Genomic DNA, 15,351 nt, shown 5'->3' on the forward strand with positions numbered 1-15,351 from the left:
TATATAACTCTGGCATGAGTTATTAGTGCGAAAAAATGTGCTTCAGAATTACTCAAGATTTAATACAAATGATTTTGGGTTTTGGTTTGAATGTTAACACACCATCAGTTCTGATTGACCACTTATTCGTTCTGGCATCTGCAACAACATATAGGCGTAGGAGTGGTTGTATGATAAGTAGCTTGCTTACAAACCACATGGTTCCGGGTTCAATCCCACTGCATGACACCTTGGGCAAGTGTCTTCTACTATAGCTTTGGGCCAACCAAAGCCTTGTGAGTGGATTTGGTAGATGGAAACTGAAAGAAGCCTGTTGTATATATGTATATATATATGTGTGTCTGTGTTTGTCCCTCCAACATCGCTTGACAATCGATGCTGGTGTGTTTACATTGCTGTAACTTAGCGGTTTGGCAAAAGAGACCGATTGAATAAGTACGAGGCTTACAAAGAATAAGTCCTGGGGTCGATTTGCTTGACTAAAGGCGGTGCTCCAGCATGGCCACAGTCATATGACTGAAACATGTAAAAGAGTAACTGGTGATATGATTAGAATTAATTTAAATGATATTCATACAGCAAGAAAGAATTACTTGAAGCTAAAGCTAGTGGAAAGTTAAGGAGAGCCCTGAGGTCTAAGAATAGAGACATAAGTTGATGAAGAATTTGTAGCTGGCAACCAAATTTTTTGGGTAGCAAAGGTCAATTTATACTCATTAGGTATGGAAGAGCATTTTCCAGACAGGCAGCGCTGGCATCAGCCACGTTCAGACGGTGTGTTTTACGTGTCACCGACATGGGTATCTTAACTACAAAATCAAATGGAAATTGTAAAGATACCTGTGCCGGTGACACATAAAAAGCACCGTCTGAACATGACTGATGCCAGCGCCTCTTGGCTGGCGTCCATGTCGATGACATGTAAAAAGCACCAACCGATCATGGCCGTTTGCCAGCCTCCTCTGGCCCCTATGCCAGTGGCATGTAAAAAGCATCCACTACGCTCACGGAGTGGTTGACATTAGGAAGGGCATCCAGCTGTAGAAACACTGCCAAATCAGACTGGAACCTGACACAGCCTCCAGGCTTCCCAGACCTCGATCGAACTGTCCAACCCATGCTAGCATGGAAAATGGACGTTGAACGATGATGATGATGATCCATATCAAATGATAAAGATGAAAAAGGAAGTTGTGATTAAAAGCAAGAATGTTGAAGATTTGATAGAAATGAATGAATAAGTATGTATATTTAATGAGCAAACTAAGGCACTGGATCGGAAAGATGTTGGTGATAATAAAGACATTGATGAGTCTGCACTGGTTTAAAAAACAGGACTGAAAAACCAGGTTGAAATAAAATAGTGGAATATAAATTGAAAGGATGTGAGGAAAAAATATAAGAGCCAAAACTTCAAAAGAAAATATAGTTATTGACTAAGCAGGAAGGGGAGAATGCAGATCCTGCAGAACAATAGAGAGAGGTAATTCAGAAAATAGTTGAGCAGGAACATGCCATTTTACTTACTGCTGTACTAGATCAAGAAAAGAAGTAATTGATGCTAAGCGTAATGAAGAATTGGGATATATATGAATGTGTGCCCTGTATGTGTCAGAAAACTGTATTAACTAGATGAGTGGTTCCTGGAAAACACAAAGATAATAAAATGATAATAAAGAGCCATCTTGTTGCATGTAGTTATGAGGAAGATTCAAGTGATCTAAAAACAGAGTCTTTTACATGTGGTCAGGAAGCTATAAGATAAGGAGTTTAAAGTAAAAATTCATTAAAGTTGAACATTTAAGAGTTTAGGATTGAATGTTAATCAATACATGATAAAAATTATTATTGACTGACTTTATACATATCATCCATACCTCCAAAAGAAATAAAGGAAGAAAAGTTGCTTAGGAAAAATGATGAGTTAAGTGAAAAAGACTGAGGTCAGATGTTGTAAGTATCTTGAAGATCTAGATGTATCATTTGACATTTGTAGAATGAGTAACACTGGACAACATCCCAAAGTAAGGATGCTGTTTGAAGCTAAGAAAGTATTGTCAAAGTTGAAATCTAAGGCAAGTTCTATATCTTTTCCAGCTTTGAGAAAATCTCAAAATTTAAATATAATCAGTTACTCTGATACCACTTTTGTCAGTTTGGAAGATGGATCTTTGCAGAGTAGTTTTATCATATTTGTTGGAACTCATATGAATAAGATGGCTCCAGTATGTTAATAACAAAACAACTGGACTGTGTAAAGTCCACTAACTTCAGAGACTCTTGCACTCGGTGAAGCAAGTGACGCTGGTGTCTTAGTAGCTGCCCAGATTGCCAGAAGTGTTCTGCAAAACTGACAACCCGTCACTTGTAGAGACCTTTAATTCATCTAATCTTATTTGTGACAAGAATAGAAAGAAATGATGATAAGCAACGAAGTTAAGATCGAATAGAATGAGATGATTTCAGACCATCTGACATAAGCAGGTGCTTCCTCTGACAATAAACAACTGATTATTGTGGTTTGAGGCTTTGGAAAAGTTCACTATGTCAACATTACCAAATTGATTTAAAACCTAACACCAGCAAGGTGTTAATATTGAGTTGCCTCCCTTGGGATTAGAACTGCTGTGTCTGGGAAATGAATCCTGTGTTGTATGTTGAAGGACATTAAACTGCTGTAAACATATGAACATTAAACTGCTGTAAACACTTCTTATTCTCTTGTACTGATCGACTTAACAGCAGGTACGCTTCACAGATTACTTGGAATGTTCAATGGTCATTTTTTCTTTATTTTGAGGATAAGATATGTGAACTTTTACAGATCTTATTTTACATGGTGATCTGAAAAAAGTAGTCTGTTAGCTAGCATTTTGTGTTGTTGTTCATCCCAAGGTCAGCAATTTCTTACTAAAACCTTATTTTTGTAAGCATTATAACAGTAAGAGAAGTTGGTACATATCGTACGCAACTGGTATTTTTTTTTTCCAGGGTTTCATCTTCATCATTTGACTGCCATTTTCCATGATAGCATAGCTAGACTGTTTGTGATAGCCCGAGTTATTTCTTATTAGAAGCCGCCATTCTTATGGACGGCTGCTTGTACTTGTCATTTGACATGGACTCTACAGATGGATGCCCTTCCGATGGCTAACCACCTTACTAAGTGCACTAGATGCTTTATCTTGTGACATCATAACCCATTATTAGTGTTTCACATTATACATTAATATATTCTTTTACTCTTTTACTTGTTTCAGTCATTTGACTGTGGTCATGCTGGAGCACCATCTTCAGTCAAGCAAATCGACCCCAGGACTTATTCTTTGTAAGCCTAGTACTTATTCTATCGGTCTCTTTTGCCAAACCGCTAAGTTACGGGGACGTAAACACATCAGCATTGGTTGTCAAGCGATGTTGGGGGGACAAACACATATATATACATATACATACATACGACGGGCTTCTTTCAGCTTCCGTCTACCAAATCCACTCACAAGGCTTTGGTTGGCCTGAGGCTATAGTAGAAGACACTTGCCCAAGTTGTCACGCAGTGGGACTGAACCCGGAACCATGTGGTTGGTAAGCAAGCTACTTACCTATTCATATATTATGTAAACATAATATATGAATAAATTTGCTGTTTTCTGTTCTACCTTCAGTTTATAATGTAATAATGCTTAGTAATTCATCATCTTTGTTATTTATATGAAACACTAAAAATGGAATTAAAAGATTTAATCTTGACACCTTTACTACTATTCTCCCCCAATGTTTAGGTTTACAATTTCTAATTAATAATTTACCTTTTATCTTTTACTTGTTTCAATCATTAGACTGTGGCCACACAGGGGCACCACCTTGAGGAATTTTTAGTTGAATGAATTAACCCCAGTACTGTTTTTTTTTTACCCTGATACTTATTCTGTCAGTTTCCTTTCCTGAATCACTAAGTCATGGAGATGTAAACACCAGTACTGTTTGTCAAGTGGTGATGGGTGACAAACACACACAAAGGCACACACACACACATATATATATATATATATATATAATGGGCTTCTTTCAGTTTCTGTCTACGAAACCCGCTCACAAGGCTTTAGTCAGCCTAAGGCTACAGTGGAAGACACTTGCCCAAGGTGCCATACAGTGGGACTGAACCTAGAACTATGTGGTTGGGAAGCAAACTTCTTGCCATGCACCCACACCTACACCCATATAATTAACTGTAGGATTTAATGAAAACTAGCACTATTTTCACTCGGTGTATACATTTCAAGCTAACAGAATTCTAGTAAAAATAGATATATAATAACTTTTTTTAGCAGCAGAATTTTTTTTGTAATACTTTAATGATCTCTTTGTGATAATCTGATATCTTATTTTTGTTTATTTTAACTTTTATTGATTGTTTTTTTTCTTTTTCTTTTTTTTTCTTTTTGCTCTGTTTTCTAAAAATAGGGCATCAGATTGGAAACTTGATGCTCCTGACTGGACTGGAAGATTGAGAGTTACTTATAAGGGCAAAGAACTTACATTGAAGTTGGAAGACAAAGTATCAGGTGTCTGGAATTTTCTACTTTACATTTTTAGAATGAACTTACAAATATAAATTTACAATATATAAATATAAAATTTAAAAGGAAAAAAAAAAGCATTGTAAAATATATTATCAAACTGGATTACTGATATTTTCTTCAGTAGTCTAGAAAAAAGTTAAAAAAACTATCCTTAGCTTATTTGTATCTGTTATATGTTTGAACCCTGTTTATTTTGTTTTATTTGTGTTTCTGTAAGATTTGTGTGTGTGTTCCCATTTTTTATGGGTAATCATCATCATCATCATCATCATTTAGCGTCCGTTTTCCATGCTAGCATGGGTTGGACAGTTCAACTGGGGTCTGTGAAGCTGGAAGGCTTCATCAGGCCCAGTCAGATCTGGCAGTGTTTCTACGGCTGGATGCCCTTCCTAACGCCAACCACTCCGTGAGTGTAGTGGGTGCTTTTTACGTGCTACCCGCACAGGTGCCAGACAGAGCTGGCAGTAAAAAATCAAAAAAAAATCGAGCGAGATCATTGCCAGTGCCGCTGGACTGGCTCCTGTGCAGGTGGCATGTAAAAAACACCATTTGAGCATGGCTGTTGCCTGTACCACCTAACTGGCTCTCGTGCCGGTGGCATGTAAAAGCACCCACTACACTCTCGGAGTGGTTGGTGTCATGAAGGGCATTCAGCTGTAGAAACTCTGCCAGATCAGATTGGAGACTGGTGCAGCCATCTGGTTCACCAGTCCTCAGTCAAATTGCCCAACCCATGCTAGCATGGAAAGCTGATGTTAAACGGTGGTGATGATGAGGAATGTGCTTTATTAGAGTGCAGGAAGATCATGTATTAACAAATTAAGTAGTGGGTTTTGAGTTCAAATTCTGCCAAGGTCGACTTTGCCTTTCATCTTTTCAGAGTTGATAAAATAAGTACCGGTTATGCACTGGGGTCAATATAATTGATTTACCCCTCCCCTCCCCCAAAACTGTCAAAATTTGAAACCAATTAATTAAGAAGTGGGTTTGAGTATATATCTTCATGGTACTCCATTCAGGAACTTGCAACTACCAGATGTGTTGTTGTATTTTAACATAAGCTTGTGATCTGAGAAAAGTAGTTTGTTAGCTAGCATTTTGTTGTTGTTGTTGTTGTTCAGCCCAAGGTTAGCTTTGAGCAGATTTATCATGTGTAGGTAATCAGTCAAATGATAGTGCAATTCACAAATAGAAAACTCCAGATATACCATTCCGCCACTTAGTGGTGGACCATGCTGTTAGATTATGAAATACGTTTCATCATACAGGCAGCAATCTGACAACGTTGCTTCTTTTGCAATATCCAGCTTCTTGTATGCAAATAAGTTCTGGTGATGGTCACTGCAGAGATCAGTTAAATTTACAGAACTTGCTAAAGCCGCCACACTCTGAGCACAGCGTGTCCTGTTCTTCTATATTTACTTCAGGTATTGAATATTCTAGAAGTATGTTTGGAGTAAATAAAATAAGTTTCTTGATATTATTTTTTGTATGTATGTTTTTTTTGCCTGGACTGTGGTGGGAGAGATTTTTTTCTTAATTACTTTTCTGAGGTGTTGTAGATGTCTGATAGATTCTACATGCAGTAGCAAGTTCTGTAAGGATTGAAACTTTCTGCAGCAATAAATTGTAGGACTTGCATATCCAGGTCACCTTTCATTTTTAAGTATTTTTGTTTTATTGCATGTATGGGTTGTGTACTGCTTGTGATTATGTTTTCTGGGTTCAGTTTATGATTATTCTTTGTAATTTGTTGTGAAGATAGGAGTGACATAATCCATTATAGACTAAATATCTTCTTTGAACAATTTGCGCCATTTAAATGTGGTGTCTGTGATTGCTAAATATATATACATGTGTTGTTTTGCTTTCTTTATTAGGTCTTGTACTAGTGCTATAAATACTGCATTAAGGAATGTACATAATTCATTGCATTTTTGTAGTATTTTTTTTTCTAACTTTAACGGCATATTTGATGCTTTTTGATGTAAAGTCAAAGTAACTGTGCAACTGAGTTTGGAGAATGCTGGAAACTATGGTTGCTGTTACTAATTTATAAGGCTGTGTTGTTTGGATGTGTACATTTAAGTTACTAATGAAACCTCTATACTTAAACTTTTGACAAAAAATATCTCACCATTTCAAAAAGAAAGATACTGGATAATGCAGTTCCAAGGCAGCAAATTATGAGAGTCATTAGAACATCTTGTGGAATTCTTTGCAGTGTCTGTTTCAAGTCTTTGCACTCTAAGTCCAAATACTGCCATTGCCAACTTTGACTTCCATCATTTTTGGAATTGATAAAGTACTGTGAACTGATTCCCTTCCTGCTCCCTTCCTCTCTCTGGATTGGCTACATTGGATGGAAGCACTCCGTCGGTTACGACGACGAGGGTTCCGGTTGATCCGAATCAACGGAACAGCCTGCTCGTGAAATTAACGTGTAAGTGGCTGAGCACTCCACAGACAGGTGTATCCTTAACATAGTTCTCGGGGATATTCAGCGTTACACAGAGAGTGACAAGGCAGGCCCCTTTGAAATACAGGTACAACAGAAACAGGAAGTAAGAGTGAGAGAAAGTTGTGGTGAAAGAGTACAGCAGGGATCACCACCATCCCCTGCCGGAGCCTCGTGGAGCTTTTAGGTGTTTTCGCTCAATAAACACTCCCAACGCCCGGTCTGGGAATCGAAACCGCGATCCTATGACCGCGAGTCCACTGCCCTAACCACTGGGCCATTGCGCCTCCACTCCGGCTACATTGAGAGGGCCTCTCAAAGAACATTCCCAAATTTTTGAAAATTGTATAAGATTAGTTAATTGTAACATGACTAAATTCCTGTTAAATTTGATGGTACAGTATTCATTATCATCATCATCATCATCATTTAACATCTGTTTTCCATGCCGGCATGGATTGGATGGTTTGACAGGAGCTGGCCATCCAGGGAGCTGTTCAAACTCCAATCGTTTACTGTGACATGGTTTCTATGGCTGGATGTTCTTCCTAACATGTACCACTTTACAGAGTGTGCTGAGTGCTTTTTACATGCCTAAAGTACTTTGTCAAGCAAAGAAAAGTGTAGTAAAAGGTTAACCTGATTTGAATTCAGAATCAATATAAAACAATTTGTTATAAAATTTAAGGTAGCATTTTGCCACTGTTCAAGCCCATGTAATCTATCCGTCCGCTATGAGACTGTGTTCATCCTAAATGTGAAGGCTCAGGATAGCTTATCAACTAATGTGGCATATCCAGATATTTTGGCCATAGACTATTGTATTGACAGGTCATGTACAAGATGGAAGTCACTTCCTTTTTGCTGCTGTTACAGTTGTTGTTGTTGTTTGTCCCTTCTCAAGCCACATCTGGCTCATAAGGGCCGGTTTCCTTGGCGTATAGGTTCCCCACCTGGGCAGGATGCCAGTCCATCACACGTAAGCTACAAGATGCAGGAGGAAAGAGTGAGAGAAAGTTGTGGCAAAAGAGTCAGCAGAAGTTTGCCATTACCTTCTGCCGGAGCCACGTGCAGCTTAGGTGTTTCACTCATAAACACACTCATCGCCCGGTCCGAGATTCGAACCTGCGATCCCTCGGCTGCGAGTCCACTGCTCTAACCACTAGGCCATGTGCCTCCACTGCCCTTTACAGTATTATATGTTAAAAACACAGTTGCTATACTGACATATTAATGACTTCATTTACTTTTATCCTTTAACTTTTACTTGTTTCGCTCATTAGTCTGCAGCCTTGCTGGGGCACTGCCATGAAGAATTTTAGTCAAACAAATCAATGCCAACACTTTTTTTGAAAGCCTGGTATTTATCCTATTTTGCTGAACTGCTAAGGGAGAGGTCATCTGTTTACATCCCTGTAACAACCAGTGTTGGTTGTCAAGCAGTGATAAGGGACAAATACAGACATGCACACACACGATAGGCTTCTTTAAGTATCCATCTACCAAATCCACTCACAAGGCTTTGGTTCTGCCTGAGGTTATGGTAGAAAACACTTACCCTAAGTGCCATGCAGTGAGACTAAACTCCCAGAACCATATGGTTGGGAGACTAGCATAAACACTTTCCTCCTTGGAGACTGCAAAAGAAGACCATGTGACTGACATAATTTCTTACATTTGTCATTAAAATTTCAAACCTGCACCTTTTGTTTCTGAATTCAAGATTATACCCATATATCTATCTTTTATCTTTTACTTGTTTCAGTTATTAGGCTGTGACCATGTCTGAATGAATTTTAGTTGAATGAATCGAATCCAGTACTTAATTTTTTTTAAAGCCTGATACTTATTTTATCAGTGTCTTTTGCTAAAATTCGAAGTTACAGAGATGTTAACAAACCAACACCAGTTGTGAAGTGGTGGTAGGAAACACACACACACACAAACACATATATACAACAGGGTCCTTTCAATTTCTACCTTCCAAGTCCACTCACAAAGTTTTGGTTAGCCCGAGGCTATAGTAGAACACACTTGTCCAAGGTGCCACACAGTAGGACTGAACCTGAAACCATGTGGTTGAGAAGCAAGCTTCTTACCACACAGTCACAAGTGCACCTATCTATCATAGTAATATTCATTTGTTATATTTTCAAGCTCAGTAGTCCTTGTCTGGTCAACATTATAAACAGATCTGTATATTTAGAGTAGTTGGTTATCAAGTAGGATACTCTTAGTAACACTAATTTCTATCTATCTTATGAACTGAGATTATTTTGAATATAAGTGTTATAGATGTAGGCCTATAAATTAAATTGTCATGTTGTCCAGCTCCATAATTACTGTATGTTTAAATGTTGTATTTGATTTTATTAGGTGAAGAATTTGCAAAATGTCCTGTTGATGCCTACCCTGGTTTAGCTATTGAGCCTGTGATGGATTCCAGTAGATACTTTGTGATTCGAATCAAAGAAGGGGGTAAGGAACATCAAAATTTACAGTTATTACAAAGGATTTTATTTCAAAAGAAAAAAAATCTTTTCAGATTTTTTTAATATTCAATAATTTGCTATTTGACAAAATATTGTATTTAAATGTTTTTTTTTTCTAACTTTATATTCCAATTGAGTTTTACATAGTGGATATATTTTGAAATTTTAATAGCCTAAGAAGTCATTGACATCATTATCATTAATGATTATTTTATCTGTCTTTACATTTTAGTCTTGGTTTGATGTGTTTAAGACACATCTTATCTCTAATTCTTTTCACCACGTTTCATCTCTTTTCTGATGCCTCGTGTTTTGCTTCTGAATCTTAAACCCTCCACTGTCAATTCTTGGCACTTTCGTCTCCCAGTTTAATCATCTGATCGCTTTACATACCAATGTAGTTGCTTCTCAGGCATACTTCAGCTGATACCTCTGTTGCAAAACTGCTTGTCAACTCAGATGCCCATGGCCCATACGTAAATGACATTATACATCCAATGGTCCAATGGGATGTTTTTGTTTTAACGAAAGAAGTTTCCTTTCTAAACCAATACTAACCTGTCAAAATCAGAATCTTTAGCTGGTGATTGAATTATAGACTCTTCTGCATAGTGCTCTATACCACAACTCCTCTTTGCTTATGTCTTTCCCACAGGTATTCACTTGCAATGATTCAAGAGGAACATTTACAGCATCTGTTTCCCTGGTCTCGGAGGGCCTGCAAAGACCATGGGCACTGTCCCTTCCTCCAGACCCAACAAGTAAAAAAAATAAAAGATTTTATTTATTACACCATTGTCCTATAAATAGGACAATTTTGTTAAACCTATTCTTCTATCTTTGCTGCTAAATTTGTCTAACATCTACACCTGACTGGTTTTTTTTTTTTACTACCTTTCAAATCATTAGATGCAAGGAGTACTTTTTACTACTAATATAATTCTAATTCATTGTCACCTACACTTATATTGCTTTAAACAGCTATGTTTATTTAAAGCTTAACTATTTGTCTGAAATCAAATTCTTTCATATTTCAATTTTTGCTTTCAGAACGAAGTGCTTTCATTGGAATTGGTTTTACAGATAGAAGTGATTCATTTGATCTGAATGTTGCTCTACAAGATCATTTTAAGTAAGTTTCTAATCTTCAAATATTCTTGTATTTCATTTTAGCTGTCTGATATAAATTATTTTTAACCCTTTAGCCATGTTTGGCTCAGATATTCTATCTGTTTTATGTTCAGACTGATTGAATTTGGCCTCTCGTATCTACCCTACAATGTCATTAAAAAAAAAAAAATGACCAATCACAACATTGAAATCTTGAAGCTACAAAATAATGCATGAGTAGTTCAAAACAATGTGAATAAATAAGCATTACATCTGACAGAGTAATTTGAATGCTTAAGGTTAAAACCGTTTTAGATAAAAAGCATATTTGTATATATAAAATATATGTACTTGGCTGTAGAAAATCTTGGAGGATCTACTCTTAAGATCTTAGCAAACTAGTAGAGATATAAGAGCAACCATGGGTTTTTTTATTGACGATTATCAATGATCCAAAGTTTTGCTTTGCTATAGATTTTTTATGTCTTTCAGTTTTCATGCAGTGCTACAGAGTCAGTGCTTTTTCCTTATTCTATTAGGATATACCAGAATTAATATCTGAGTACAATAACACTAGTTATTTGATAAATAAATTTCTCTTATCAGTTGAGAAATTTCTGTTGTAAAGATTCAAAATTAAGTGGAATAATGAGAGTGAAAACAAAATACATCCAATTATATAGAACCATCACTTTAAGTCCGTGTAGAGTAACTTCAGGTAAGACTACAGATACATTTACAGTCAAATACTGATACTAATTTATTTATAATACATGCATTATAATCTCTATATATAAAACTGAAATGCGTTTTTACCGCTTGGATCGCTTTTAATGCCACTACGCCCCGTCCGATTCGCTCCAAAATTTACAGGGACGTGTAGAATGAGGTGACGATGCTTGTGGGCTACCTTAGAAATCCCTATCTTAAAAAGTGTTGTTGCTAGGGGCCATCTTCCTCACTCACGCTATTTCCTCCTTTCCCTCTCTTACTCCCCTTCATTTATAACTTTGAGAATTCCACTACCGTTATTTAAAGTATCTGTCACTCTCGCTATTTCCTCTCTTTTTCACTGACTCTGTTTCCTACCTTCCTATCACTCCGGCGGCGTTCTTTTAAGTATCTGTCTGTCACCAACAATCAACACACGAGCATGAGAACAAATATTATGAATCAGATATTCTTGCGTTCATTTATATGTGTGTGTGTGTGTTCTATATATAAATATGTATATATAATGTATGTGTGTGTGTGTTCTATATATAAATATGTATATATAATGTATATATACAAAGTGTATATATCTGTATTTATGTATATTAAAGTTTTTCATACTTTTCCATAGTTATATATATTTTTAAACAAATTATAAATATAATTTAATAATTTTTATTTTCAATTTAAATAATTTAAATTTTTCAATTTTATATTTTCTATATTTTCTATATTATATTTTTTTATGTTTTTGTTTTTTCACTGTTTGATTTGCCTATTAGTGGTTTTCTCTCTAATTTAATTTATACAGATATATATCTCATTTGTATACATTTGTATATATAATGCGTGCACACACACACACACACACACATATATATATATATATATGGCGAAGTTTCGCATGTCGTAGCACAGATTTCCGTCGATTTCCGTAAAAAACTTTTATTTTTTTACATAAGTAATGAGAGCGAAAGAGACTAAGAGGAAGCGATTTTACGACGAGAAGGTTTCACTTTGAAGTCGGCCTGTGTGTGTTTGATGGGGTGTGGAGACAGACAGTATGTTGTGTAAGTGAAGTGCTTCTGTTAGTGTGTGCGAAGAGACAGAGAGAGTAATGTGTGAAAGAGAGAGATAACTGATTTTTTACTCGGTGTATGTGTATATGTATGTATGCATGTATGTGTGGTGTGTATGTATCTATGTATGTGTGTGTGTGTGTAAGTATGTGTGTGTGTATGTATGTATGTATGGCCGATTCATCGTAATTTTTTACTCGGTGTATGTGTATATGTATGTCTGCATGTATGTGTGTGTGTATGTTATGTATCTATGTATGTGTGTATGTATGTATGGTCGATTCATAGTAATTTTTTACTCGGTGTATGTGTATATGTATGTCTGTCTCTTCACACACACTAACAGAAGCACTTCACTTACACAACATACTGTCTGTCTCCCACACCCCATCAAACACACACAGGCCGACTTCAAAGTGAAACCTTCTCGTCGTAAAATCGCTTCCTCTTAGTCTCTTTCGCTCTCATTACTTATGTAAAAAAATAAAAGTTTTTTACGGAAATCGACGGAAATCTGTGCTACTACAACCGAAACTATGCCATATATATAATGTGTGCATTACGTAGTTGGTCGATTCAGCTGAAAATATGCACAGCTATGTTAAAAGTGCTGGCAAGTTTGCATGACAACTATTTTTTTCCTCAAATGAAAGGCGTCACCTCTAGGACAAAATTCCTCATCTTATAAAATGTGACCCCAGTAGACCCGAATGAAATCGGGTTATATTAACCAAAAGATGAAAAAGGGGTCTAAATGGGGCTGGAAGGGGATTAAAATTTAAAAGGAGCGAGTGTTTAGGAATTCCCTGTTACATCAAGCTAAAAAATTTGCGCCAGCCTTTTAATCTTCAATGTGTTGCCGTCCATGATGAAGAGGTTTTGAATGCTTGCCATGGTGAGTCTACTGTCGTGAGAAAGAATCACTTCAAAACTTGGTGTTTACGAATTTTCTTTTACTTCAAGTTCAAAATTTTACGCCAGCCGTTAAACTGTCAATACGTTGCTGTCCGTCGTTAAGAAATGCCAGTCATAGTGACTCTACTATCCTCAGATTCTATCCCTTCAAACTTTGCTTTCCAATATTTTATTATTTTTATTCAGCTCGCAAGTTCGTCTGTCCCTTTTAAATGTTAGCGTTTTGCTGTATGCCTTGAAGCAGACCTTTCTGTTGCCACTGCCTGATATTTATGATTGATCTTTCTAAATATTTTATTTCTCAACTTACTCAAGATATTTTGTTGTTTATAAATGGGAGAGAGATAGATAAAGATAGAGAGTAAGAGAAAGCGAGGGAGAGTCCAAGAGAAAAGAAAAGTAAGTGAGAGAGAAAGGAGAGAGAAATAAAGAGGGAGAATCATCATCATCGTTTAACGTCCGTTTTCCGTGCTAGCACGGGTTGGACAGTTTGACCGGGGTCTGGGAAGCCAGGAGGCTGCACCAGGCTCCAGTCTGATCTGGCAGTGTTTCTACAGGTGGATGACCTTCCTAACGCCAACCACTCCGTGAGTGTAGTGGGTGCTTTTTTCGTGCCGCCGGTACATGTGCCAGGGGGGCTCGCAGTGGCAACGATCGGTTGGTGCTTTTTACGTGCCAACGGCACAGAAGCCAGTCAAGTCGGCGCTGCAATCGGCCACGTTCGGATGGTGCTTTTTACGTGCTGAAAGGAAGCAACAGAAAGTAACAACCACACTCTTACCCGCGTGTAGAACGGGTCACCTTCAGCTAGTATAATATAATAATGAAATTATTGTATACAGTGCTCAGGTGCACCACAACTTGTCAGAAAGTGCATATAAAGCACATGCAGTAATGTACAAATGTCTGGAAAGCGAACAATGTATGAGTCAGATACATGCTTGTGTGTGTATGGAGGGGAGAAAATCAGGTGTAGTATTGGTGAATCTCAGAAAGCATGGAAGTTTTGAAGGATGCAGTACTCTGACAACTAACAACTGATGCCGGCAGTTTGTTCCATGCTTCAGCAACTCTCAGCGTGAAAAAATGTTTCCTAAAGTCATGGGAGCTATGCTGTTTTCTGACTTTGTAAATATGTCCACGGGTGTTAGACGGGTGGACTTTGAAAAGGTGCTCAGAGTTATTGTTTGTAAGATGGTTGATAATTTTATGGGTGTCTGCCAAGTCAGCTGCCAGACGTCGGAGTTTCAATGTGTCCATGCCCAGGGAAGTAAGTATTGTCTTGCTACTCACTAAAGCAGCATACTATTAATTCCTCCATGCAATAATAAAATCAATTATGCAGTAACTATTCCAGAGCAATGCTCTCTACCATTGATGATGGTGATAAATACTATCATTATTGATCATGGTGCTACCTTATTAACAGCAAAAATATGCTAATTAAAAAAAAATATCAACTCTCTAAATACTCTTTCCATCTTTATTCTTTCCTTAATTTACATCACTGGTGATGGTGGTGATTGCAATGATGACAATTACCATAATTGCGCACTACAATCTTTATGCATTTTGATGCTCATCGTTGTTATGTTTACAATGAAAACAAAAAGCAACAGTAGCTATCTAGACTCGAAGTAGTGAAAGATTACAAGGCTGCTTTTGATATTAGCTTGATGTATTTGCCTGGAAGTTACAATTCTAATTTTCAGCCTCTCTCTTTTAGAGTTGCATATGCTACTATACTAAAATTGTCGTTGATATGCATTATATAAATTGTGGTAGTACTATATTTTACTCTAATGATCACCATCTCATTATTACCACGCAAAATAGGTAATAGGAATTCAGCAACAGTTCATTGTGGGGAACGCCTTTAGATTGGTGATCGGTTTCAGTATATCTTTTATTTAATCAATTATTAATTATTTTGAAATTTAGCTAATAGGACTGTCCACCCCTGAATAGTAATTTTATTATATTCTTGCCTAGTGGGTACTATT

At 36.9% G+C, this 15,351-nt stretch overlaps 1 protein-coding gene across 2 annotated transcripts in view; it reads left to right on the forward strand.

The window, feature by feature from the left end:
* The window catches only part of LOC115222531 (adaptin ear-binding coat-associated protein 1), a 51,687-nt gene that overhangs the window by 19,175 nt on the left and 17,161 nt on the right, over positions 1-15,351 (forward strand). For both annotated transcript variants that reach the window (XM_036511578.1, XM_029792788.2), the window contains exons 3-5: positions 4,462-4,562; positions 9,415-9,516; positions 10,581-10,662. In XM_036511578.1, coding sequence (XP_036367471.1) covers positions 4,462-4,562; positions 9,415-9,516; positions 10,581-10,662 — 285 coding nt within the window. The remainder of the gene's footprint in view (positions 1-4,461; positions 4,563-9,414; positions 9,517-10,580; positions 10,663-15,351) is intronic.

Source organism: Octopus sinensis, linkage group LG20, assembly GCF_006345805.1.
Source record: "Octopus sinensis linkage group LG20, ASM634580v1, whole genome shotgun sequence".
NCBI lineage: Eukaryota > Metazoa > Mollusca > Cephalopoda > Octopoda > Octopodidae > Octopus > Octopus sinensis.